The sequence below is a fragment of the Bubalus bubalis genome, chromosome 2, assembly GCF_019923935.1.
Source record: "Bubalus bubalis isolate 160015118507 breed Murrah chromosome 2, NDDB_SH_1, whole genome shotgun sequence".
Taxonomy (NCBI): Eukaryota; Metazoa; Chordata; class Mammalia; order Artiodactyla; family Bovidae; genus Bubalus; species Bubalus bubalis.
Window position 1 is genome coordinate 43,352,132 of NC_059158.1, and position 26,924 is coordinate 43,379,055.

Here is a 26,924-nt window from a genome sequence, read left to right on the forward strand (position 1 = left end):
ACCCGCACCCTCTTCCCCTCCGCTTCCTCCCAGAGCGGCTCCCAGTCCCCGCCCCTACGCTACTGGCGTAGTGGCCGCGTCGAGCCGCGGCGCCCTCTCATCCCAGACGCTCGTTTACGCCTCGCGGACTGGGAGGGCGCGATTCCCGAACGCGGCAGGCGCTGCGAGCGCGCGGCCGTCCCGCAGGCCGGCGCGGCCTTACGCCGCTGACGCAGCGCGCCCAAGATGGCGGCGCGGTCGTCGTCGGGGGTGGCGGCGGCAGAGGGGGCGGTGGCCGCGGCGACGGCAGCCGTGACGGCGGCGGCGGAGCGGGGCCTCGGCCGAGGGGAATGAGGCGGCCGCGGCCAGCCAGCGGCGGAGCCGTGTAGCGCAGTAGCGGCTCCCCCTCCCTGCTTCCCTTGGCCGAGCCGGGGGCGCGCGCGCGCGCGCGGCCGTCCGGAGCGGGCTCCCCACCCTCGACTCCCGAGACCCGCGCCGCACCCCCCAACTCGGGCCCGGAGGATGATGAAGCTCAAGTCGAACCAGACCCGCACCTATGACGGCGACGGCTACAAGAAGCGGGCCGCGTGCCTGTGTTTCCGCAGCGAGAGTGAGGAGGAGGTGAGGCGCGGGGCCGGCCGGGGGTCTCCGGGGTCGGTGGTCACCTCGGATTGAGGCGCGGGGTGGGGGGTGGGGGGCGCGGCCCGGGCCCGGCCGCTCGGTTCGGCCCGAGTGAAGTTCCGACGGAATTTCCTGAGGCGAGGGCGAGGGGGAAAGGGACGAGGACGGTGGGCGGAGGGGAAGTGGCTCTGAGGTTCGGGCCGACGGGGACGGCAGCTCGCGGCCGGGCGCTCGCGAGCGGGCATCCTGTCACTGAGGAGAGAGGGGCGGAGGGCAGAAGGCGGTGGCCGGGGAGAGCGCGCGGCGTTCGGGCCGGGCCTGCGGCTTGGGGTCCGGGGAGGGCAGCCCCGCGCTTGTGTCAGGCCAGCCCGGCACATGTGTGTGTGCAGGAGCCTCCGTGCACGCGGCGCGGGGCCGGCCCTTTGTGGCGGAGAAAGCAACCACTTCATTGGCAGGTTCGGGGTTTGCCGAGGGATTATGTACGTCTGGGAGCCCGAGGCGGTGGGGGGAGTTTTAGGAAGATTTAGGGCGTTGTGCAAAAGCCAAAGCCAGTTGTTTATTTTCCACTGCGCTGGGTAGCCCGTATGGTGTAAGCCTGAGAAGAAAGGACAATTTGATAAGATAATCTTTGTGGGTTGAAAATTTTTTCATTTTAATTGGGAAAGCCAGAATCAGTCTTTTAAGAATCTTTGCCCGGACATTCCTCCATTGCCCTAGGAAGATCTTTAGGATTAAATTTGCTTGCAAAATAGAAATGCTTAGAATCAGTTTCTTTTTGCATAGGGTACTTTAAAAAAAATCTCTAAACTCCTCAAAGCCGTTTCTCTGGTAATAAAGGGAATTCAGAGAAGGCAAATTTTTTTTGTAAATCCTCAAAGAATAGCTGCTTTGGAAATTCATAAGATGCCTGTGGGAACGCATTCCTCTCGTGTGTATGGTGGTAAAATGGCAGTTAAACTGGAAACAATGAAGGACAGTGAAATTCAATATGCTGTATTTCTGCATGCAGCAGTGGGCTATCGTGGCAGGGCTGCAAGTACAGTACATCGTGTTGAAATGGAGAGAAAAGAACTTGACCCGTTAGTTATGAAAAGAAGCTGTGATGAAAGACAGATGGGTTGCCAGAAGTTGCTGTCCAGAGATATTTAGGAGGAAGTGGAAATTTATTGCCTGGGGAAAAAAAAAGTTAATAAAAGCACTGTAATTGTTCTGTTGAGAGATTTTGTGTGTTCCCTTTCAGCGAAACAGTAGGAAACTAGATTTGGAAATGTATATTGTAAAAGTACTCAAAACCAATGCATTGTAATAGCTGCTAGGCACTGCCTTGCTGTAAATTGTGTACTGTTTTGGGATACATACTTGCATAAAGTAAAATGGTGATGTTTACTGCCCCAGAGGCTTTGTTCTCTCCATTATCATGTCGTATTGTGGGAAATCTGACGGGATCACAGGCTGTTAATTGGAGGGAAAACTAATTAGCATAATAACATGTCTTACTGCAGTAATATGGTTAAATCTGTGGGAACCCCAATTATAAGTAGAAGGGTATATAATTGTATGAATGATGCAAGACTTTACATGTTAAATAAATCATAAGGAATTGAGAACATGTGAATATTTTGGATAAATTGGAAACCCCTTATGGATCATAAGCAAAGTAATGAAGACTTGGTTTTCTGTTTTCTGTTAAAGGCTTATTATGCACCGGTACAAGCAGCATTGATGTTAAAACATTTGACTGATCATGAAGTTTCCTCTACTGAATTTCTTTCTGAACATTGGTTAATGAGCAGAAGATTCATGCAAATCTGTAATTACAGATTCAGTAGATAATACAGCTAAAGCCTAGGAAGAATAAAATTAATGAAAGGGGTGTGTTTTAGATTTGTTTAATATGTATTAAGAGCCTACTATATCGGTGCAGCATTCTGTAACATGGGATTTAAAGATAAACATCCCTCCTTGTCCCAAAAAGTTGAGTGGTTTTTGATTGGAACCCTTAATTGGGAGGGATTTTGGACCACGGAATAATCTCTAGGGTGCCATTCAATTCTCAGATTATATAATTGTGTTGGAAGGGAAGTAATTTGTTAGTTCCAGGAGAACTTTTATGTTCTCAGTAGTAGTGCCAGAAACTGGAAGCATTAGCCGCCACGCATTGTGGGAATGTGAAATTCAAACGCAATACGACATTCAACCCAATTTTATTTTTTAATGAGCACTAATGGCTTTAATCAAGATAGAATAATTTACAGAATACTATCAATATTAGCATTAAAACAATAATAATCTAAGTATGAATAGGATCCTGATTTATAAATTTAGTTAATCAGTGCTAAGAAACATACTTACAATGTAAAGAAAAAGATGGAAATATTAGCAGATAATAGACCATGAGTCAAACCTTCTAGCATTCCATTTCTCCAGCCCCAGAAAATTTTATTTATAGGCCAGCAGTGATAGCAGCTGAAATACTGATCCAGGTTGGGGTGTGTGAACATATTCAGCAGGTTTACTGAGCAGCTTTATTGAGCACTCATTAAATGTCAGGCTCTGTGATACAGTTACAAAGGAGACAGGCAGGCAGGAAGCCTGGAGGGGCAGACTCAACAACATGATGAAAATGAGTTCTCTTTCCTTCAAATCTCTGTCTGCTTTTCCTGTTGATAAACAAGCATCAGTAGCAGGAAAATTCCCCTCCGTAGATGTTTTACTAATTATGGTGACATTTTGATAAATTAAAACCTTTAGGTTGGGGCGTTGGTGGTAGTTAACATTTCTTACAGTGCACCTGAGTACAGTGGACAGTCTCTGGCCCAGTCTCTGCTTTAACCACCTGATACACTGTGCACTTGATTCTACTCCGTGAGCTGCTGGTCCTGACAGGTTCCAGACCATGTGGCCTCCCAACCAGTTGTATTGATCCCTGTATTTATTTATTTTTTTTGTAATATATGCATTGTATTTGTCTCTATATCTGTATATATTTGTTGTAATACACTGAAAATTGTAATTATGCAGTGTAATTAAATATGACGTCAGTTGGTGAAATTTGAGTTCAAAAAGAATGGTTTTGTGAAAAATATTTCAAATGCTTTGTAATGATCCAATAATTTCAAGTTACTAAAAAAAAAATTGCTGCTCGATTAATATGGATTAGAAAACTAAAAAAGATGGAAAAGAAGTCTTAAAAGTCCAGACAGACTCTGCATATAGATCACTTCATGAATGTTTTCAGGTTTTTGTTTTTCTTCTTAAAATCTAGAGCTGAAAAATACAGGTCACACATGGTGGGCATAGTATATGAAAGACAACTTGCATTTCAGCAGTAGACCCACAGTCAAGATCATGGACCGACTACATCGTGACTGACAAAGATTAGCAAATAAATATACTTTGTTTACTTACTTATTTAAGCTGTGCATCATGGTGGATTCTTAGTTCCCTGACCTGGGATGGAACCTGTGCCCCCTGAAGTGGGAGCATGGAGTCCTAACCACTGGACTGCCAGAAATTTTCTGCGTTTATATTTTTAATCTGTCATATCTTCCAATTAATATTTTATCATAAACATTACAGAAGACTTAAACATATTTCTTGTAAGATTTTATTACACTAAGTTGGGTATTATGACATTCATCTTTGTCATGGTATTCACCCTGGGCCTTCCTAAAGCACTTCCAGTGAAATCTTCTCTTTTACACCCATTCCTTTTCTTCATTTTCTGATTTACAGAACGGGAGGGATACTAGGGGTGGGCTTGCTTGTACTCTGCCCTTCCTGGCCTGGTAGGGGAGTGTGGCACAGGCATTTTAGACAGTTGAAATATCTAGCAATGTGAAATACTCTCCTGGAAAGGCTAGTGATACTGACTATACATGGGGGTGACATCACAGTGCTTGGGAAAGTTGAAGTTGCTCCTCAGGGGTCTTTTTTACTGAGGCAGAAAGCTAAGTATTGACTGGATCATCTCAGATTTCCTTGTGCATTAAAACTTTTTATTAAATATATATATCAGATCAGATCAGATCAGTTGCTCAGTCGTGTCCGACTCTTTGCGACCCCATGAATTGCAGCATGCCAGGCCTCCCTGTCCATCACCAACTCTCGGAGTTCACTGAGACTCACGTCTGTCGAATCAGTGATGCCATCCAGCCATCTCATCCTCTGTCGTCCCCTTCTCCTCCTGCCCCCAATCCCTCCCAGCATCAGAGTCTTTTCCAATGAGTCAACTCTTCGCACGAGGTGGCCAAAGTACTGGAGTTTCAGCTTTAGCATCATTCCTTCCAAAGAAATCCCAGGGCTGATCTTCTTCAGAATGGACTGGTTGGATCTCCTTGCAGTCCAAGGGACTCTCAAGAGTCTTCTCCAAACACCACAGTTCAAAAGCATCAATTCTTCGGCGCTCAGCCTTCTTCACAGTCCAACTCTCACATCCATACATGACCACAGGAAAAGCCATAGCCTTGACTAGACGGACCTTTGTTGGCAAAGTAATGTCTCTGCTTTTGAATATGCTATCTAGGTTGGTCATAACTTTCCTTCCAAGGAGTAAGCGTCTTTTAATTTCATGGCTGCAGTCACCATCTGCAGTGATTTTGGAGCCCAGAAAAATAAAGTCTGCCACTGTTTCCACTGTTTCCCCATCTGTTTCCCAAGAAGTGATGGGACCGGATGCCATGATCTTCGTTTTCTGAATGTTGAGCTCTAAGCCAACTTTTTCACTCTCCACTTTCACTTTCTTCAAGAGGCTTTTGAGTTCCTCTTCACTTTCTGCCATAAGGGTGGTGTCATCTGCATATCTGAGGTTATTGAGATTTCTCCCGGCAATCTTGATTCCAGCTTGTGCTTCTTCCAGTCCAGCGTTTCTCATGATGTACTCTGCATAGAAGTTAAATAAGCAGGGTGACAGTATACAGCCTTGACATACTCCTTTTCCTATTTGGAACCAGTCTGTTGTTCCATGTCCAGTTCTAACTGTTGCTTCCTGACCTGCATACAAATTTCTCAAGAGGCAGGTCAGGTGGTCTGGTATTCCCATTTCTTCAGAATTTTCCACAGTTTATTGTAAGGCTTTGGCATAGTCAATAAAGCAGAAATAGATGTTTTTCTGCAGCTCGCTTGCTTTTGCCATGATCCAGTGGATGTTGGCAATTTGATCTCTGGTTCTTCTTCCTTTTCTAAAACCAGCTTGAACATCAGGAAGTTCACGGTTCACGTATTGCTGAAGCCTGGCTTGGAGAATTTTGAGCATTACTTTACTAGTGTGTGAGATGAGTGCAATTGTGCGGTAGTTTGAGCATTCTTTGGCATTGCCTTTCTTTGGGATTGGAATGAAAACTGACCTTTTCCAGTCCTGTGGCCACTGCTGAGTTTTCCAAATTTGCTGGCATATTGAGTGCAGCACTATATATATCTTTTAAAACACGAGGAACAAAACTGTTCTTAAAGGTCTTAGTTTTGTTTGTTGAGCTTTTCCATCAGGAGCCCTGCCTCTCTTGGCATGGGGTTCCTGGTTCTCATTTCTTCAGATCCTTGAGCTCACTAGGTTGGGTGAGGGGATGACTGACATTGAAGACCCTCAGTGAGTGGAGACTCTGGTAGCCTGAGTGTTTGTCAGTAAAAATGCCCCCAGGAGAGCAGGTGAAAGGACCTTCCCCCAGGCTCCAGAGTGGGCAGTAAGGCTCAGGTGGCACTCATCAGGGGTGAGAACCATGGTAAAGAGCTTCCAGTGGAGCCCAGGCCGGTTGGGGAGTCCTTTTGTAGCGTATCTCGGGGACTGTATAGTATCACATTGCTCTGGAGTCACCACGAGTGCATGGATCCAGCTGACTGCACATTTCTGATCCTTGTGTTTCTGCATCTTTCCTGAGGCTTTGTGTGTGTGTGTGTGAGAGAGAGAAGGGGAGAGAGAGAGAGCGAGTGTGTGTGTGTGTGTGTGTGTGTGTGCATGTGTGTGCACACATGCGGGCATTCCCATACGCTTTCCCTTGTGCCTGCCTAGTAAATACAAGTTAGTCAGTTAGATGTTTCTCCCATTACCTCCTTTTATACCGACTTCCCAAGTTGTGGATTCTAGTTTGAAATTGTACTGCGATCTTCATTATTCTTTTCTACTTCTTGCCCTAATCTTTTGCTTTTGGGTGAGTCTTATTTTTCAATAAATAGAGTGTTGTGTATCTGCTTTACTAGAAACAGTAATAGAAATAGTAGCGAAAGGCAAGGCTCTTGTTTGAACACATTTGTTTATTTACTCCTTCAGCACACTTTTCTTTTTTTTTCTGTGCCGCGCTGCTTGCTTGATCTTTGTTCTCCAACCAGGGATTGAACCCCTGCCTCTTGCGGTGGACACAGCGTCCTAACCTCAGGACTGCTAGGGAATTGCCTCCACTGCACTATCTTGGCCTAACCCCGTCTTGCCTCTTGCCTGAATTATGACTTTATCCTCCTGACTGGTCTCCCTGCTTGTGCCCTTACCCCTCTAGTCCTCACTGCTACAGTGGTAGAGTGAGTCTTCTGACACAGAAGTCAGATTCTGTCGCTCCTCTGCTCCAGTGGTGGTCTGTCTCAGCAAACCCGCGCTCTGGTGCTCTGGTCCCCTGCCCTAGCTCTGACCTCATCTCATCACCCTCCCTCTCTCTCACCCCACTCTTCCAGCCCTCTAGCTTCTGTGCTGATTCTCCCCCATGGTATCTCCATGGCTCCCTCCTTCACCTGAGGTCTTTGTTAAATTTATCAGACAGGTCTTTAATGATCACCCTGTATAAGATAACAGCAGTCCGTTGTGCATCTGTTAACGCTTTTTTTCTTGGCAGCACATATCACCATCGAGACATACTGTGCATTCAGTCTGTGTATTGTCTGTTTCCTCTCACCTGATCTCAGGCTAGTCCCTGAGGATAGGGATGTGTCTCTTTTATCTTTTTTATTCACTCCTGTGTCCTCAGTGCTTAGAATAGTAATAGATGCTAAATATTATTTGTTGACTGTGTGAGTGAATGAGTGAACATGCAGTCCCTACTTTGAGGAAGCTTGCAGTCTAGTGGAGGAACTGAAAATAACCAAGAGATACCACATGCTAGTGTCTACCAGTAAAGTGCTGATAGCTGAGAAGTCTCCCAGCTCTTGTTTTATTTCCAGCCTTTGTGACTAGGTGGGCTTCCCTCGTAGCTTAGTTGGTAAAGAATCTGCCTGTGATGCAGGAGACCTGGGTTCGATTCCTGGGTCAGGAAGATCCCCTGGAGAAGGAAATGGCAAACCACTCCAGTATTCTTGCCTGGAGAATCCCATGGATGGAGGAGCCTGGCAGGCTGTAGTCCATGGGGTCGCAAGAGTCGGACATGACTTGCCGGCTAAACCAACCACCACCAGTGACAAGGTGTCTGATATCTTGAGTATCAGCTTACAGAAGGTATGTGTGTGTATTTGGTTGTAAATCCTTTCAGAGTCTCTCTGCATGGTCTATCATAGGACATTTAGGATTTCTTTCAGATGTTGAACTTGAAAGTCTGTGCCATCTCACAGGATTTGTGTTGGGTACTTGATATGCTGTACTGATCCCCAACCCTAGTGATGCCTAGGGAAAAGGATTTTCATTTTGCTGATAGCCTGGAAAGTTTTATTAACAATTAAATTTAAACACATCAACAAACTATAATCAAGTATTGATACTGTTTTAATGACTTGTCCATAGTGGTTCATTGTCAAAAATATGTCAAATTTGGATTCTGCTGTTTTGTTAATATTAAAGTAGTTAATTTGAAGATAAAGATTGATAGGTATGCTCATAAAATTTTCCTGTCATCATCACTTTTGTCTTGATGTAGGTCAGAGTAATAGAAACAAGGTGTAAAGTTTATGGGTGCTGAATCTAAAGGATTTGGTTGATGGTGGTTAACATGAAACAGAACAAAGAAACCATCATGGACCAAAAAAAGATAATATATGGATAAAAGAAGAATAAGGAGTTGAATTTGGAAATAAAGTTCAAACTTAAAATTTAGTAATAAAACATATGCACCTGAGTTTCTGCGTAAAACACTCTGAACACTCACGAAAACTTGAATCCATTTTGAGAATTTTTGTGCTGAGGTAACATAGATCCTCAAGAGTGTTCAGTCTTTTTCCCAGCCTTTTTGAAGCCTTTTCTTCCTAACCTTTTGAATAGGAAAAGGTGTTCATTTTTTAAATTAATCAGTTAACCCTTGGTTGCACTGGGTTTTGTTGCTGCAGGCGGGCTTTCTCTGGTCGCAGAGTGGGGGCTACCCTTCTTTCAGGTGTGCGGGCTTCTCGTTGTGGAGGCTTCTCTCGTCGCAGGTGGGCTCTAGGCGCACCGGCTTTAGTAGTTGGGGCTCTTAGACTTAGTTGCTCCATGGCATGTGGAGTCTTCCCAGACCAGGGATTGAACCCGTGTCCCCTTCACTGGCAGGCGGATTCTTATCCACTGTACCACCAGGGAAATCCAAGTGTTCATTTTTAGATTTATTCGTTCATTTATTCATTTGTCCTACAAGCTTTTATTGAGTGCCTACTTCCAGGTTGGATACTGTTCATGAACAAGACAGAATGGAAGCCATTGCTTTTGTGAAGCGTCTGATGTAAATACCAGTAAATAAGCAAAAATACCAGTGTATTTACGTATTGTACAGGTAGAGATAAAATACTGTAGTCTTTTCAAGAGATAGGTCTGAAAGGATGTGAAGTAGAGACCCTAAAGTTTCTTTACACTCTTTTTAGGGTAACTTATTCAGAAAGACTACCTTAAATAGGTAATGTTATGCACACAGTACAAAATTCAAAACTTGCAAAGGATATGGAGTGAAAGGTGGATCTCTTTCCCACCTTTCTTCTCTAGCCACCCTGTTTCTCAGTCTTGATTCTTCTTTCAGAGGTTTTCTGTGTGCACGTGTGTGTGTGTGTGTGTAGTAGGCTGTTGCACACAAGTCAGGTAGTTAGCTTATACAAGTTAGTACCGCAGTGCATTGCAAGGAAAAGGTGACAGTTTTTGTTTAATAGAGCAAAAGCTTGCCAGTTTTTCCTAGAAATGTATTTGAACCCAGGCCACTAGAATACCTATGATTTTTGAATACTTACCTAGTTTTATTGAGGTTTGTTTACCTTAAATGCCAGGGATCCTTCTAGAGTGGGGAACTTGTAGGAATCGAGTGGTTGTCTCTGTGTGTGTGTGTGTGTGTGTGTGAGAGAGAGAGAGAGAGATCAGTTCTTTCGAGAGGGGGATGTGTTGTCAGTGGGCTGTGTGTGTCAGGAGAGTGCTGTCAAATGAAAGCTACTTGCCTTCAAGCTTCTTAAAAGCAGCTCAGCAGTCCTGTGGGTCAGAGTGTATTTTCTGATTTCTGAAATCTCATTCTTTAGACTACTCAGAGTTGACCTTTTAAGCCATAGTGTCTTTTTCTCAGGATGGTGTATGGTAGGCAGCTGTTCACTTTAGCCGTATCCCTTGTCCCCAGCTGTGGAGTGGGGAGGAGGGAGAATTCTGAGTGGAGTTGTGGCTTTTCAGCTCCTCCTGAGACAGACTGTGAGATGATAGAAAATGTATATACTGATCTCTGTTCCTGGTTCCTGGCACAGAGCTCCTTAGACTCTTCTAATTTCCAAAGTGTCATCACTAGGAGTGTCTCTTGTTCTAATATTGGTCCTTGACTTCTGTTCCTCCACAGGACTCCTGAAACTTGTAATTACCTGTGTGATACGAGTGTCTTTTTCTAACAAGGCAGCTCTGGGTGGACTCCTGAATGGTTCTTGGATGAGAACTGGTCACCAGAAAGGCCAAGCCATGATTTGAAGCTTGAAATTTTCAGCAAACCCCCTCCCCCCTCCCCCACAACACACACTTCTTTTGAGAAGGGAGAAAATCTGAAAATGGAGTTAAATGTTTGATCATGCCTATATAGTGAAGCCTCTGTGGGGTTGGGAGAACTTCCAGTGGGCAGACACATCCACGCGGGGAGGATGATGCGCCCAGACTCCATGGGAGCAGAGCCTCCTGCACGCAAGACAGGACCTTTCTTCACCAGGCTGTTCCCCTGTGTCCTTTCATTAACTGTAAATGTAAGGAAGTGTTTCCCTGAGGTCTGGAGGAACCCAAGGAGAGGGGTCATTGGCACCTCTGATCTGTAGCTGGTTGGTCAGAAGCACAGGTTATAACCTGTGAGGGGGACTGCCATCTGAAGGGGGACAGGGACAGTCTCGTAGGACTGAGACTGTAACCTATGGGATCTCTAGGTAGACACTTTCTCTGAGAGGATAGTGGCAGAATTGAGTTAAATTGTGGGACACCCAGCTGGCATTGCAGAGACTTGGCTTGGTGTGGAAAACCCCACACACATTTGCTGATTGGAAGTCTTAGACGTCAGAGCCAAGCATTAGTCATCAGAAGCCTTCTGTGTGAGCAGCAGAGACTCACAGGGAAGAAGCACACAGTAGGGAAGAGCTGGGTTTTTCCTACTCAGGAAGAAAGAAAACTGTTCTTTTCCCTTCTCACAGACCAGACCTTTAACTTCTCTCTCTCTTTCTAACATCCCCTCACAGGGAGAACTGGGTGTGGGAAGGTATGACTGAAAAAGGTCATTGCCCGTGTAACCTGATTTAATATGAAATAGAAACATTACTAGAATGAAACACCCATATTCAAATGTGAGCACCAAAAGTATTGGCAAAACAAACAGGAAGTGATTTTTAAACTTTCTTTTTGATGTCTCACTGTTCACGTTGTGTTCTGCGGCTGCTTGCTTAGTGCAGCTAACCAGAAGTGGGCTGTTCCTGTGAGTCTAGTTACGTATCTGAGGCACAGAAAAGAATCTGATGCTAGGAGGGATTGGGGGCAAGAGGAGAAGGGGACGACAGAGGATGAGATGGCTGGACGGCATCACTGACTGGATGGACGTGAGCCTGAGTGAACTCCGGGAGTTGGTGATGGACAGGGAGGCCTGGCGTGCTGCAATTCATGAGGTCGCAAAGAGCCGAACACGACTGAGTGACTGAACTCAACTGAAGAGTGTGTGTGTTTGTGTGCTTTGTCCAAATGCACTTAATAAAACAAATTGTAGGCAGTGTGGGATGGGTTTTAACCCCCTTTAAAATGCGAAATTAGTAACTCAAGTGTCGTAAAGCATTATCTTATGTTGTGGTATTTTGTGAGCACTTCCAAAAAGAGATAAAGAGAGTGAATTTCTACTCCAGGAAAAAGCTTATTACAGAAAGAATAAAAATTTAAAGCAAGTGGAAGCAAAATGTTATAAAGAGAAGAAGAAAAGAGTATTATAAACATAAAAAAGAAATGATCCCTTAGGTAGACTTTCTTTGTATATAGTTAGTTGATCTCTTTGTTCGTAAAAGAGGAAAGAAAAAAGTCCTTTTAAAGAATTGCCTGGAAGACTGTTATTTAACACTTCTCATTTGCCTTATGAGAGCAGCTTAGCAATGATGAACAGAAATGGATAGGAACTCATACACACAGTGCTGCTACTCCTATAAAGAGGAATGGTGGTGATTTTTTTTGGAATATTTAAGAATCCTAGTAAAATATGCCATAAGAAAAGTTATATGCTTTTGTAAAACACTTTTTATAATGAATACCATGAGCTAATATATTTTTAGTAATTGGAACTTTTGATTATTTGCTTGTTTACTAAATGACTTGTTTACTAGACTTATATTCAGTCGTCATTTACTGAGTGTGCTGAGCCCTGACTCAGGGTTTTTACACTTATCACTGCAATGGTGATTTCTTCCCTGGAGATTTTGTAGTTTGGATAGACTGTGTTTAATAATAGTAAAACGAAACCTTTAGATTTTATTGGTAAAATGAGTTAGTCTCTGTATGTAATAACTATATTTTTATGATATTTTCATTGGTATGACACCTGTTTAATAAGGAACTAACTTGGTATCATTCTTCAGGTAGGCACTCTTGAGTGACTTTTTCTTTCAAAAAGGATTTTTTTTTTTAAGTACAGAAGTAATTGTGGTGTCTGTAAAGAATACTTCAAACTGCGGGGTTTAAGCTGTGTAGAGTAACACAGTAGGGGAAAGTGAAGGTGGGATGATTTGAGAGAGTAGCATTGAAACATATGTATTACCATATGTAAAGTAGATGGCCAGTGGGAATTCGCTGTATGACACGGGGAGTCCAAAGCTCTGTGACAACCTAGAGGGGTGGGTTGGGGAGGGAGGTGGGAGGGAAGTTTAAGAGGGAGGGGACGTACGTATACTTGTGGCTGATTCATGTTGATGTATGGCAGAAATCGTCACAATGCTGTAATTATCCTCCAATTAAAATATAAAATAAAAAAAGACGTGTAGAATACAGAATCTGAGCTCTTGAGGAGCTTTAAACTGTTGCAAGATGCAAATTAGAGTGTAAAATTAGAGACGTGATGGAGAGGAATTTGAAGGAGACTGGAAATGAGGTGGAATATTAGGGACAGTTGCTTGGGGTGTGTGACACCACACCTGAATGTCTTGGTTGGATTTGGGTAGCCGATGAAAATATTCCAGGTGGGAGACATTGGGCCAGGTAGGTCATGGAAGGTCATGCCTGGATGTATAGCCCTTGAAAGCCTGTTTGTCCTGAAACATTTTGAGGACCACAGACTGTTGGCTCATGGCTGTGTTTGGGCTGCAAGATGATTAAGAATTTAAAAAATATTAGTATCCAACATACTAATATTGAAAATTTTCAAATAAGGAATCTTGTCTTGATCTCTGTGAAACCAGGGCCCAGGGTCAGCTCCCATTTGTTGTGGTGGTTAAGATGTTCTTCCCTTTTGAAGGTAGAGTTAGGGGGAAATGTTTCTTGTGCCCTTGTAAATTTCTGTCAAAAATGGAAAGAAGAGAAAAAGGATTCCATGTTTCAAGAAAAATGGGAGATGGCCTATTTCTTTGTGGAGATGAAAATGTTATTACCTCTTTACTTTGGAAACATGATGTGTCTCTGTCAGAATGATCTGATGGACTTCAGACACGTAGGTGCTGCCCAGGCCCCTTGGGTGGCGTTTGAGGTTTGATGTCTGAGGTAGTGAAGAGCTTGGGCCCCGGAGTCAGTCAGGGAGGGAGCCCTGGCTCTTACACTCACTAGTCTCTGATCTTGAGCAAATTACTTTGCACCTCATCTTCTCCTATTTCATTGTACTGTGGGAAGGTTAAGTGAAATTATTTATTATATATAACACTTAGTCCAGGGACTGGCACAAGTCAGTATTCAGTGTCAGCTATGTAAATATATAACCCAGAAAAAGGCAATTTCTACTTCATTGCAACTTGAGGTTGGAGAAAATTGTAGTAAGAAGGTGGTTTAGGGAAATTTCTGAACCTCAGTTGTCTGCTTATTAATTCAGCTAGGCACTGTGCTGTGTTCAGTGAATAAGGCCCCGACTTTCATAGGGTCTGGCATGGAGTTAGATAACTAAGGCAGGAATTACAGTACAGTGTGATATTTGAAGTAGATCTTAACATGGTGTAGTTCAGTGATTCCCATGGTTTAATCGTCTGTGGCAGTTTTAGTGTCGGCAGAGACAGCGGACGGGGCAGACGGCGTACTCGGTGATGGCGGCAACTGAACGTGTCCCGCCACCTTGCCTTCCTCAGACCGTCTGCTGTGGAGCCGCTACCGTTGATATGGCAGAAGAAAAGGAGACAGAAGCCTTTCTCTGGATACGGATAGTTCTTATCCTCTCCCTCTCTCCCTGCTCTGCCCCCACCCCAGTCTGTGCTGGGAAAAAGAAAATTAAGAGGGGATACCAACCCAACTAGTGTCTGAGGGAGGAAAAAGGATATTATTCCTCCTCATTCCCACAGACTTGAAAACAAAAAAAGTCAACAGAGAACCCTACCAGTTGTGAACCTGCGGCTGCCACTGGAACCAGAAAAATCCTTCAAGATCCGTCTGTTATTTTTCATTTCATGATATAAGTACTACATACCATTAAAAATTCGTACTTTACTGCATATTGAGGAAATTATTTTAAATGCATAAAAGAAAACTAATGAGGCAACTTACATTTATTTAAAAAATAATCCCTGTGAATTGCTCTGCTTTGATGCTAAAACTTTTTTTTTTTTTAAGTACAAATATAGTGCTGTGGGCGCAGAAGGCAATGGCACCCCACTCCAGCACTCTTACCTGGAAAATCCCATGGATGGCGAAGCCTGGTAGGCTGCAGTCCATGGGGTTGCTAAGAGTTGGACACGACTGAGCAACTTCACTTTCACTTTTCATTTTCATGCATTGGAGAAGGAAATGGCAACCCACTCCAGTGTTCTTGCCTGGAGAATCCCATGGACGGGGCAGCCTCATGGGCTGCCTTCTATGGGGTCACACAGAGTCGGACACGACTGAAGCGACTTAGCAGCATGGTGCTGTGGGAGAAAAAGTAAGGGAGGTGAATTCTTCTGGGTTTGAGAATGTGTGAGGCTTGGAAGGACTTGGGGCAGAGGACTTGAGCAGGGACTTGTGGAGAGTATGCTGTGGTCAGACTGAGCAGAAGTGGCCAAGGGCCGTTGAGGCAGCAGTTCACAGTAGAGCGTCTGGAGAAAAACTTGGGACTGTGCCGCAGGGATTCGGAGTATCCTGAAGGATTGATTTTTCGGGCAGAAAATCAGAGTATGGATTAATATTGTGTCGTTCTGTGAATAATTTTGGAAGTGGGTGTCTGTGAAGAGAGGAGTAGGTGTTTATTATATTTAGGATCTCTGGCCAGCTCCTCCTTCCTCAGAGCATCCTCTCCTTTCTGGAGAAAGCCCCTCTTGGAGAGGAGGAGGCCACTCAACAGCCCAGAAACCAAATGGGCCAGCGTGCCCTCTCCCTTCTCTGATGGGCCCGTGTGGGTGCAGGACTTAGGAACCGCAGGTGCCAGCGTGCCCTCTCCCTTCTCTGATGGGCCCGTGTGGGTGCAGAACTCAGGCGCTGCAGGTGCCAGCGTGCCCTCTCCCTTCTGATGGGCCCATGTGGGTGCAGGACTCAGGCGCCGCAGGTCGGCCGCTTCAGCCCTTGGGACTGGGTTCTGAGGAGGCCGCTGAGGGAAGTGAGGAGCGGAGTAGCTGTATGCTGAGCACATGTCCGTGGTGTTGGCCAGGCCGTGCCTCTTGCCGCTAGCCCTAGAGGGCCGGGGTATAGGCCCATCTTCCAAGTCGGGCCCTGTAGTCCCTGTCACTCCAGTTTTCTGACCCTTTGATGTTTCTTCTAGTACATTCCTTTTGGCTACAGATTCCCAGACTTGGTTTCTGTTCTAGCAACCCAAGAACCCTGTCTAATACATCTCCTGGGTCATTTTTTAAGTTAAACTTATTAATCCAGTGCTCTGGAAGAGACGTCTATGTGTTGAGTCAGAATTTGTATTTATTTTTCTAGGAGAGCTTTTTCATTTTATTTATGGAGCAGATTTTAACATCCCTGCCTTTTGTGTGTGTGTGTGGTAAAATTTTTTTCATGCTAAAGTTTGTAAAATTTATTTTAAGTGGCCAAAAAATAATCTCGTCAAATTAGAGCAAGTGTAATAACTAAGACTGATCTGAACTGATATTTTTATGAAATGCTTACCAGCTTCATCATACCCTCCTACCCTTGATGCCTATGGTTTCTTTTTTTAGAATTAACCTAAAGAATATTTGAGAATGTGTGAATTTATATATTTTAAACCTTTTGGGTGTCAAGGAACAGATAAAAACTGAATTTTAAAAATGAAAGCTTATGAAAACTGTAGGATGCTTCTTAAAATGCACATTGTAGTCTCCAGGTTCTGTCTTGGTTAACAAGAATTTATTGCATCTTTATACAAAGTATTCTAGGTGCAGGGATGATTTTTAAAACCGTGGACGTGTTCCCTGGTCTCCAGGAATATGCTTTTCTAAACTGATTAATTAAATTTCTTTTAGCCGTGTCAGTACAGTTGACGGAGAAGGCAATGGCACCCCACTCCAGTACTCTTGCCTAGAAAATCCCATGGAAGGAGGAGCCTGGTAGGATGTAGTCCATGGGGTCCCTAAGAGTCGGACACGACTGAGCGACTTCACTTTCACTTTTCACTTTATGCATTGGAGGAGGAAATGGCAACCCACTCCAGTGTTCTTGCCTGGAGAATCCCAGGGATGGGGGAGCCTGGTGGGCTGCCGTCTATGGGGTCACACGGAGTCGGACACGACTGAAGCGACTTAGCAGCAGCAGCAGCAGTACAGTTGAACAAATGGCTGCTGTGTATTCTGGGTGGAATCAGATAGAAAAACTGAAAAGGCAGAACTTAAAGTACTTGGAACAACTAGAAAAAGAAGTAGGGACTTTCCTGGCAGTCCGCCTTCAATGGAATGGAATCCGCTTGCAATGCAGGAGACCTCGGTTTGATTCCTCGGTCGGGGAAGATCTGCTGGAGAAGGGATAGGCTACCCACTCCAGTATTCTTGGGTTTCCCTTGTGGCTCAGCTGGTAAAGAATCCGCCTGCAATGCGGGAGACCTGGGTTCAATCCCTGGGTTGGGAAGATCCCCTGGAGAAGGGAAAGGCTACCCACTCCAGTATTCTGGCCTGGAGAATTCCACAGTGGAAGTGAGAAATAGATTTAAGGGACTAGATCTGATAGACAGAGTGCCTGATGAACTATGGAATGAGGTTTGTGACATTGTACAGAAGACAGGGATCAGTACCATCCGCATGGAAAAGAAATGCAAAAAAGCAAAATGGCTGTCTGGGGAGGCCTTACAAATAGCTGTGAAAAGAAGAGAAGTGAAAAGCAAAGGAGAAAAGGAAAGATATAAACATCTGAATGCAGAGTTCCAAAGAATAGCAAGAAGAGATAAGAAAGCCTTCCTTAGCGATCAATGCAAAGAAATAGAGGAAAACAACAGAATGGGAAAGACTAGAGATTTCTTCAGGAACATTAGAGATACCAAGGGAACATTTCATGCAAAGATGGGCTCGATAAAGGACAGAAATGGTATGGACCTAATAGAAGCTGAAGATATTAAGAAGAAGTGGCAAGAATACACAGAACTATACAAAAAAGATCTTCACTACTCAGATAATCACGATGGTGTGATCACTCTCCTAGAGCCAGACATCCTGGAATGTGAAGTCAAGTGGGCCTTAGAAAGCATCACTACGAACAAAGCTAGTGGAGGTGATGGAATTCCAGTTGAGCTATTTCAAATCCTGAAAGATGATGCTGTGAAAGTGCTCCACTCAATATGCCAGCAAATTTGGAAAACTCAGCAGTGGCCACAGGACTGGAAAAGGTCAGTTTTCATTCCAATCCCAAAGAAAGGCAATGCCAAAGAATGCTCAAACTACCGCACAATTGCACTCATCTCACACGCTAGTCAAGTAATGCTCAAAATTCTCCAAGCCAGGCTTCAGCAATATGTGAACCGTGAACTTCCTGATGTTCAGTCTGGTTTTAGAAAAGGCAGAGGAACCAGAGATCAAATTGCCAGCATCCACTGGATCATGGCAAAGGCAAGAGAGTTGCAGAAAAACATCTATTTCTGCTTTATTGACTCTGCCAAACAAAGCCTTTGACTGTGTGGATCACAATAAACTGGAAAATTCTGAAAGAGATGGGAATACCAGACCACCTGACCTGCCTCTTGAGAAATTTGTATGCAGGTCAGGAAGCAACAGTTAGAACTGGACATGGAACAACAGGCTGGTTCCAAACAGGAAAAGGAGTACGTCAAGGCTGTATATTGTCACCCTGCTTATTTAACTTATATGCAGAGTACATGAGAAACGCTGGGCTGGAAGAAGCACAAGCTGCAATCAAGATTGCTGGGAGAAATCTCAATAACCTCAGATATGCAGATGACACCACCCTTATGGCAGAAAGTGAAGAGGAACTCAAAAGCCCCTTGATGAAAGTGAAAGAGGAGAGTGAAAAAGTTGGCTTAAAGCTCAACATTCAGAAAATGAAGATCATGGCATCCGGTCCCATCACTTCATGGGAAATAGTTGGGGAAACAGTGGAAACTTTCTTTTTCTGGGCTCCAAAATCACTGCAGATGGTGACTGCAGCCATGAAATTAAAAGACGCTTACTCCTTGGAAGGAAAGTTATGACCAACCTAGATAGCATATTCAAAAGCAGAGACATTACTTTGCCAACAAAGGTCCGTCTAGTCAAGGCTATGGTTTTTCCAGGGGTCATGTATGGATGTGAGAGTTGGACTATGAAGAAGGCTGAGCGCCGAAGAATTGATGCTTTTGAACTGTGGTGTTGGAGAAGACTCTTGCGAGTCCCTTGGACTGCAAGGAGCTCCAACCAGTCCATTCTAAAGGAGATCAGCCCTGGGATTTCTTTGGAAGGAATGATGCTAAAGCGGAAACTCCAGTACTTTGGCCACCTCATTCGAAGAGTTGACTCATTGGAAAAGACCCTGATGCTGGGAGGGATTGGGGGCAGGAGGAGAAGGGGACGACAGAGGATGAGATGGCTGGATGGCATCACTGATTCGATAGATGTGAGTCTCAGTGAGCTCCAGGAGTTGGTGATGGACAGGGAGGCCTGGCGTGCTGCGATTCATGGAGTCGCAGAGTCAGACACGACTGAGCAACTGAACTGACTGACTGACTGACAGTCCATGGGGTCGCAGAGTCGAACACTACTGAGCAACTTTCATTTTCACTTTTCTTGGTGGTCCAGTGGTTAGGCACTTTCACAGCTTGGACCCAGGTTCAATCCCTGGTTGGGGAACTAAGATTCCACAAGCCATGGGGGTACGGCGTTAAAAAAAAAAAAAAAACCCCGCCTGTGCTTTTCAAGTACATCAGGGTGGAGGCAAAATACTGAGAGAGTCAATCTTGGGCTTTAAGAGATGGATGGAATTTAGATAGATAGGAAGGCAGGGAAAAGGTATGTTAGGAGAAAGGGGCCCACTATGATTGGGATTGGGGGTTGGAATGAGCTTGTTGCGTGCCTGAGACTGAGTGCATGAACCTCCGGTGGGCCTAGTGGTGAGGAAGGGGAAGGTTGAGGGTCTGGAACCTTGACTTCAGAGGATTAGGACTTTGGTTTGGGGACTTTGGAGAACCATAATTGTCTTTCAAAGAGTTGTTGTGGAAAGTCTTGAGATTGAAATGCTGGACTTTTCACCAAAGGGTTGTTGGGAAAATGCTTCTCTCTCCTAGAATTGAGAGCCATGGCAGCAAGCAATGAAGTGAAGGAATGAAGTAAGAGGTGTTGCAGTCAAAGGAATGGACAGATTTAATGATGGTATGTTAAAGATGAAGGGTGTTTTGGTTAAAAGTCACTTTTAAATTTTGATCTGGGTGACAGGAAAAATGGAAATTTAGAAGAGAAGTTGTTTTTGGAGAGAAGATGGAACTTTGGTGTTTGTCATGTCAGATCTGAAGTAATGCGATGAACTGATGCCGTGGGATTAGAGGTGGAATGAGAAGTCAGGGCTGTGGGTAGAGAGCTGAATGTTAGGGACTGAGATGGGGAGAATGGAGAGCCAGCTTCGAGAGAAGATGCACAGAGAGGCCTGAACCCGGGCCGCACTGCAGCCAGAGAGGCAGCAGGACATTTCAGAGGGGAACGGCTGGCAATAGTGGCAGACCTGGAGCAGAGTGAACGCCAGATAGGGTGGACAGTGTCTGTGGAAAGCGCTTCCAGTGAAACAGTGAGAGCGGACTTGTAGATTTGGTTGATTAGGACAGGTTTTAGAAAAGGAATGTACTTTCTTCTGAGATTGTGGTTGGATAAAAGATGAAACCTAGAGTCTGAATTGTATTGGTGGGAATTTGAGGAAACTCAGATGACCCCATCCTTCTGAGAAAGAGAAGTGAAGTGTATTTACTGAAAGTGGTCTGGTGATAGCAATTTGAGAGGCAAGAAGTCTGGAAGAGTTGCTGTGGTTTGGTTTTGATTGAATTGGTAGTTTTTAAGGTTGGGGGTTGAATGGTACGTATCCTTACAAGCAGTTGGTCGGCCTAACTGTGTATAGAGCACCACAGAGGATAAACTATGAGCAGGAGAGACACTTGTAGAGCTCTGGTAATTTATAATCTAGTGGGTTCAAAAGAGGATAGGATATATGGTGTTTGTTTTGTACATTTCCTTATCCCTTTTCAAGGAGGAGCTAGAGAGGGGAAGGGGAACAAGGTAGATGTTCCAAGATTGGGGACTGATTTGGGAGTATATTGTATAGGATAGGAAGAGTGGGAAGCTGACTTAAGAGTCTTATCATCTGTAAAATGGTAATAAACAGTGCCTAATTACTGTAGTTGTTGTGAAACTCAAGTGAAGAAAGATAAAGTGCCCCAGGTCCATTTTGAGCATTCAGGAATTGTTAGCCATTGTTACTAAGGCCAGAACCACTGAAGGAATCACAGTGATCAACATACAGTTGTGTTGTAAAAGAACCTTGTCCAGAATGCTTTAGGAACAGAGGAGTGACTATTGCTGAATTGGGAAGTTGGAAATAATGGGAAAGAAGTAAATCTGGGTATTGAAGGGTGAGTATAAGTTTGCTGTCACTACTTTAATACAAATTGTGCAGGCATTGAAAAAAGACTCTGATTATAACAGTCTAACACAACTGTGTAGGATAGACTTCGGTGTGTAATGTGATCCAGAAATACAGGAGCTGGGAAAGAAAGTACTTAATCCGTAAATGGAGCTGTGAGGGTTTACTTGGAAAGGGTTTTATATGGAAAGAGGTATGACCTAAGGTTATATTAGTTAGGTGAAAAAGTAATAGTGATTTCAGATTGTGAATTTTAAAATCATCATCAGTTCAGTTCAGTTGCTCAGTCATTTCCGACTCTTTGCAACCCTGTGAATCAGTGTCTCTTTTGCTGTCTCGTACACAGGGTTATTGTTACCATCTTTCTAAATTCCATATATATGTGTTAGTATACTGTATTGGTGTTTTTCTTTCTGGCTTACTTCACTCTGTATAATAGGCTCCAGTTTCATCCACCTCATTAGAACTGATTCAAATGTATTCTTTTTAATGGCTGAGTAATACTCCATTGTGTATATGTACCACAGCTTTCTTATCCATTCATCTGCTGATGGACATCTAGGTTGCTTCCATGTCCTGGCTATTATAAACAGTGCTGCGATGAACATTGGGGTACACGTGTCTCTTTCCCTTCTGGTTTCCTCAGTGTGTATGCCCAGCACTGGGATTGCTGGGTCATAAGGCAGTTCTATTTCCAGTTTTTTAAGGAATCTCCACACTGTTCTCCATAGTGGCTGTACTAGTTTGCATTCCTACCAACAGTGTAAGAGGGTTCCCTTTTCTCCACACCCTCTCCAGCATTTGTTACTTGTAGACTTTTGGATCACAGCCATTCTGACTGGTGTGAAATAGTACCTCATTGTGGTTTTGATTTGCATTTCTCTGATAATGAGTGATGTTGAGCATCTTTTCATGTGTTTGTGAGCCATCTGTATGTCTTCTTTGGAGAAATGTCTATTTAGTTCTTTGGCCCATTTTTTGATTGGGTCAGTTATTTTTCTGGAGTTGAGCTGTAGGAGTTGCTTGTATATTTTTGAGATTAGTTGTTTGTCCGTTGCTTCATTTGCTATTATCTTCTCCCATTCTGAAGGCTGTCTTTTCACCTTGCTAATAGTTTCCTTTGATGTGCAGAAGCTTTTAAGGTTAATTAGGTCCCATTTGTTTATTTTTGCTTTTATTTCCAATATTCTGGGAGGTGGGTCATAGAGGATCCTGCTGTGATGTATGTCAGAGAGTGATGTATAGAACAGTCTTATGGACTCTGTGGGAGAGGGAGAGGGTGGGAAGATTTGGGAGAATGGCATTGAAACATGTAAAATATCATGTATGAAACGAGTTGCCAGTCCAGGTTCCATGCAGGATACTGGATGCTTGGGGCTAGTGCACTGGGACGACCCAGAGGGATGGTATAGGGAGGGAGGAGGGAGGAGGGTTCAGGATGGGGAACACATGTATACCTGTGGCGGATTCATTATGATATTTGGCATAACTAATCAATTTTGTAAAGTTTAAAAATAAAAAAAATAATAAAAAAAAAGAATCAAGTCAACAAAACCCCCCCCCAAAAAAACATCATCATCAGTTCAGTTCAGTTGCTCAGTCGTTTCTGACTCTTTGCAACCCCGTGAGTCGTAGCACGCCAGGCCTCCCTGTCCATCACCAACTCCTGGAGTTCGCTCAAACTCACGTCCATCGAGTCGGTGATGCCATCCAGCCATCTCATCCTCTGTCGTCCCCTTCTCCTCCTGCCCCCAATCCCTCCCAGCATCAGAGTCTTTTCCAATGAGTCAACTCTTCGCATGAGGTGGCCAAAGTATTGGAGTTTCCGCTTTAGCATCAGTCCTTCCAAAGAAACCCCAGGGCTGATCTCCTTGAGAATGGACTGGTTGGATCTCCTTGCAGTGCAAGGGACTCTCGAGAGTCTTCTCCAACACCACAGTTCAAAAGCATCAATTCTTTGGCGCTCAGCCTTCTTCACAGTCCAACTCTCACATCCATACATGACCACTGGAAAAACCATAGCCTTGACTAGACGGACCTTTGTTGGCAAAGCAATGTCTCTGCTTTTGAATATACTATCTAGGTTGGTCATAACTTTCTTTCCAAGGAGTAAGCGTCTTTTAATTTCATGGCTGCAGTCACCATCTGTAGTGATTTTGGAGCCCAGAAAAATAAAGTCTGCCACTGTTTCCACTGTTTCCCCATCTATTTCCCATGAAGTGATGGGACCAAATGTCATGATCTTCATTTTCTAAATGTTGAGTTTTAAGCCAACTTTTTCACTCTCCACTTTCACTTTCATCAAGAGGCTTTTGAGTTCCTCTTCACTTTCTGCCATAAGGATGGTGTCATCTGCGTATCTGAGGTTATTGAGATTTCTCCCGGCAATCTTGATTCCAGCTTGTGCTTCTTCCAGCCCAGCGTTTCTCATGATGTACTCTGCATATAAGTTAAATAAGCAGGGTGACAGTATACAGCCTTGACGAACTCCTTTTCCTATTTGGAACCAGTCTGTTGTTCCATGTCCAGTTCTAACTGTTGCTTCCTGACCTGCATACAGATTTCTCAAGAGGCAGTTCAGGTGGTCTGGTATTGCTATCTCTTTCAGAATTTTCCACAGTTGATTGTGATCCACACAGTCAAAGGCTTTGGTATAGTCAATAAAGCCGAAATAGATGTTTTTCTGGAACTCTCTTGCTTTTGCCATGATCCAGTGGATGTTGGCAATTTGATCTCTGGTTCCTCTGCCTTTTCTAAAACCAGCTTGAATGTCAGGAAGTTCATGGTTCACATATTGCTGAAGCCTGGCTTGGAGAATTTTGAGCATTACTTTACTAGCGTGTGAGATGAGTGCAATTGTGCGGTAGTTTGAGCATTCTTTGGCATTGCCTTTCTTTGGGATTGGAATGAAAACTGAACCTTTTCCAGTCCTGTGGCCACTGCTGAGTATTCCAAATTTGCTGGCATATTGAGTGCAACCCTTTCACAGCATCATCATTATAACTAGGCTTAAATACATATTTTTAAATTAAAATAGGAACTATTAACAATCAACACATTTTGACAACAAGAAATAAGTTTGTTTGTTCCTGTAGCATAAAAATCCATGCCTCGGGATTCGACAGACTCTTGGAAAGCATTTGCTGCCTCCTGCTGGTTGTGGGAGTGTTTTGCCTGCAAAAGTTGATATCTTTAAAGAAGAGGAAATTGGTTGGTGAGAGGTCAGGTGAGTATGGTGGATGAGGCAAAACTTTGTAGTCCAGTTCGTTCAGTTGTGAAGTATTGGTTGTCTGACGTGTGGTGGGGTGTTGTTGTGGAGAAGGACTGGGCCCATTCTGTTGACCAGTGCCAGCTGAAGGTGTTGCATCTCATTCATTTGCTGAGCATAATTCTCAGATGTAATGGTTTTGCCAGGATTCAGAAAGCTGTAGTGGATCAGATGGACAGCAGACCATCAAACAGTGACCGTGACCGTTTTTTGGTGCAAGTTTGGTTTTGGGAGGTGCTTTGGAGTTTCTTCTCAGTCCAACCAGCCACTGAACCATTGCTGGTTGTCTTATAAAATCCACTTTTCATTGCATGTCACTATCCAATGGAGAAATGGTTCCTTGTTGCATCAAATAAGAGATGACAACACCTCAAAATGACGATTTTTTAAATGTTCGATCAGATCATGAGGCACTCACTTAATCAGACCTTTTCACCTTTCTGATTTGCTTCAAATGCTGAATGACTGTAGAATGGTTGAGTTCTTCGGCAAGAGGGTCAGCTTCGATGATGCTCTCAGTTGGTGGCTGTCAGCCTCTGATGGCAGGCCACTATGCTCCTCATCTTCAGAGTTCTCGTCTCCTTTGCAAAGCTTCTTGGACCACCACTGCACTGTACGTTCATTAGCAGTTCCTGGACAAAATGCATGGGTTGATGCTGCGAGTTGTTTCCACTGCTTTACGACCCATCTTGAATTTGAATAAAAAAATCACTCAAATTTGCTTTTTGACTAACATCATTTCTATAGTCTAAAATAAGTTTAAAATAAATAGCAAGTAATGTCATTAGCAAAAAAAATAAAATGAGAAAGGTGCATTAAAGTGGTGTATAACATAAACACATTTATTTAAGAATGTATTATGATGTCAAATGGCCAAGTTCAGCAATGCAAAATTGCAATGAAGTTTTGCACCAACCAAGTAGAATCTTTAAATTTGTGGACATAGAGGTAACCTAAGACATGGTCTGTCCAGTCACTTCAGGGAGATAAGGGCCTGAAACCAGAAGGGTGTTTATATCTGTCTATTGTGTTATTTCTGGTAAAATAATGTACAAAGGTAGAAATAATACAGATTTCTCCTGATAGATGCACAAAAGGAGTTAAATGGATGGAATGGAGAAATCTGAATAAAAATGTTTCTAAAACTGACTCCTCACACCAGCATTCAAATTAAAAAAAAGCAGGTGGAATGAGAGGTTGTAGTGCAGTTATAGGAGCATGCTAAGTCACTTCAGTCATGTCCGACTCTGTGCAACCCCATAGACGGCAGCCCATGAGGCTCCCCCATCCCTGGGATTCTCCAGGCAAGAACACTGGAGTGGGTTGCCATTTCCTTCTCCAGTGCATGAAAGTAAAAAGTGAAAGTGAAGTTGTTGAGTCTTGTCCGACTCTTAGCAACCCCATGGACTGCAGCCAACCAGGCTCCTCCGTCCATGGGACTTTCCAGGCAAGAGTGCTGGAGTGGGGTGCCATTGCCTTCTCCGTTATAGGAGCATAATCTGTACCAAATTCAGCAGCATCTGTTGCTCATTGTCACCCTTAGCTGCAGCTGATCACGCATCCTGGAGCTAGCACATGTGTGTTGTGGGAAGAAGCTGAATTTATCAGAAACATAGATATTTGGGGCAAATTCTGAATACCAAAACCAAATATTTTTGAAGACAGTTTTATTAGGTTTTTTCCATTATAAAGATATTTCACATTTACCATAGCAAACATCCCCTGTTCTGAACCCACTAGGTTCTAATTAGAGTGTAATGTGTTTCTCAGAGTTTATCTTCCGTGGTACCTGCATGCTGCTCGTCACATAGGCCTGCAGTTGTTGTGAGGATATAGTACCATTCAACTGCCAAATAATTTCCTCTAAAACACAAGGATGAAGTTATTTTCTGTTAATCATTATGGCTTTTAGTTTTTATAACATTATAACTTATTTAAATACAAATTTTATAACCTGTTTTTTCCTAATAAACATTTTTAATAACCTGAACTCTGTGTACATTTTAATGTCTGTGTACCCATTGAGGGGATGGGAAAGTTATTTAAATGTTGCACTGTTGTTGTAAATGACACTTTAGATGGTAAAAGAAGGTAGTATTGGCAACCACAGTAATGATTGGGTTATCTTTCTCCATTCTCTTGAATACACATTTTTTTTAGAATATGGCAACTAACCGTCTTAAAGGACAACCACCCTCCATTTACCACCTCTTCCCCCAGTGCTCACTAATGAGAAGCAAATATGAGATTTAGTGAAAAGAGTGGTGGTATTTTACAAATCCCTTTGTCTGGATAGATCGAAGATAGCTGGGTTTTCATTACTGCTTCTGTGTTCAGACTCTTTCAGTATTTTGTTTTGAAGTATCTGAAGAAAATTGAGTCTCACATAGAGTATGTAGTGAGTTTTTTGCAGAATGTTCCTTCACTTGGGTCTGATGGTGGTTTATCCTGACTAGATTGAGGTTGTGCATTTTTGGCAGTAATATCAGAGGAGTGATGTGCCCTGGTCACTGCGGCATGTCAGAGGGTCCGTGATGTCCATGTGTCTTGGTGCTCGTGGACGTCAGTATTGATGCTTCTGATGACCTG

At 43.7% G+C, this 26,924-nt stretch overlaps 1 protein-coding gene across 2 annotated transcripts in view; it reads left to right on the forward strand.

Moving 5' to 3' along the window:
- Window positions 1-254: 254 nt before the first annotated feature.
- Window positions 255-26,924, forward strand: part of NUDT3 (nudix hydrolase 3) — a 124,787-nt gene continuing 98,117 nt past the window's right edge. The window contains exon 1 of one of the 2 annotated variants that reach the window (XM_025271432.3): window positions 255-600. In XM_025271432.3, the coding sequence (XP_025127217.1) occupies window positions 502-600 (99 nt within the window). In that variant the 5' untranslated portion in view covers window positions 255-501. The remainder of the gene's footprint in view (window positions 601-26,924) is intronic. The other variant, XM_025271422.3, reaches the window with a different exon arrangement.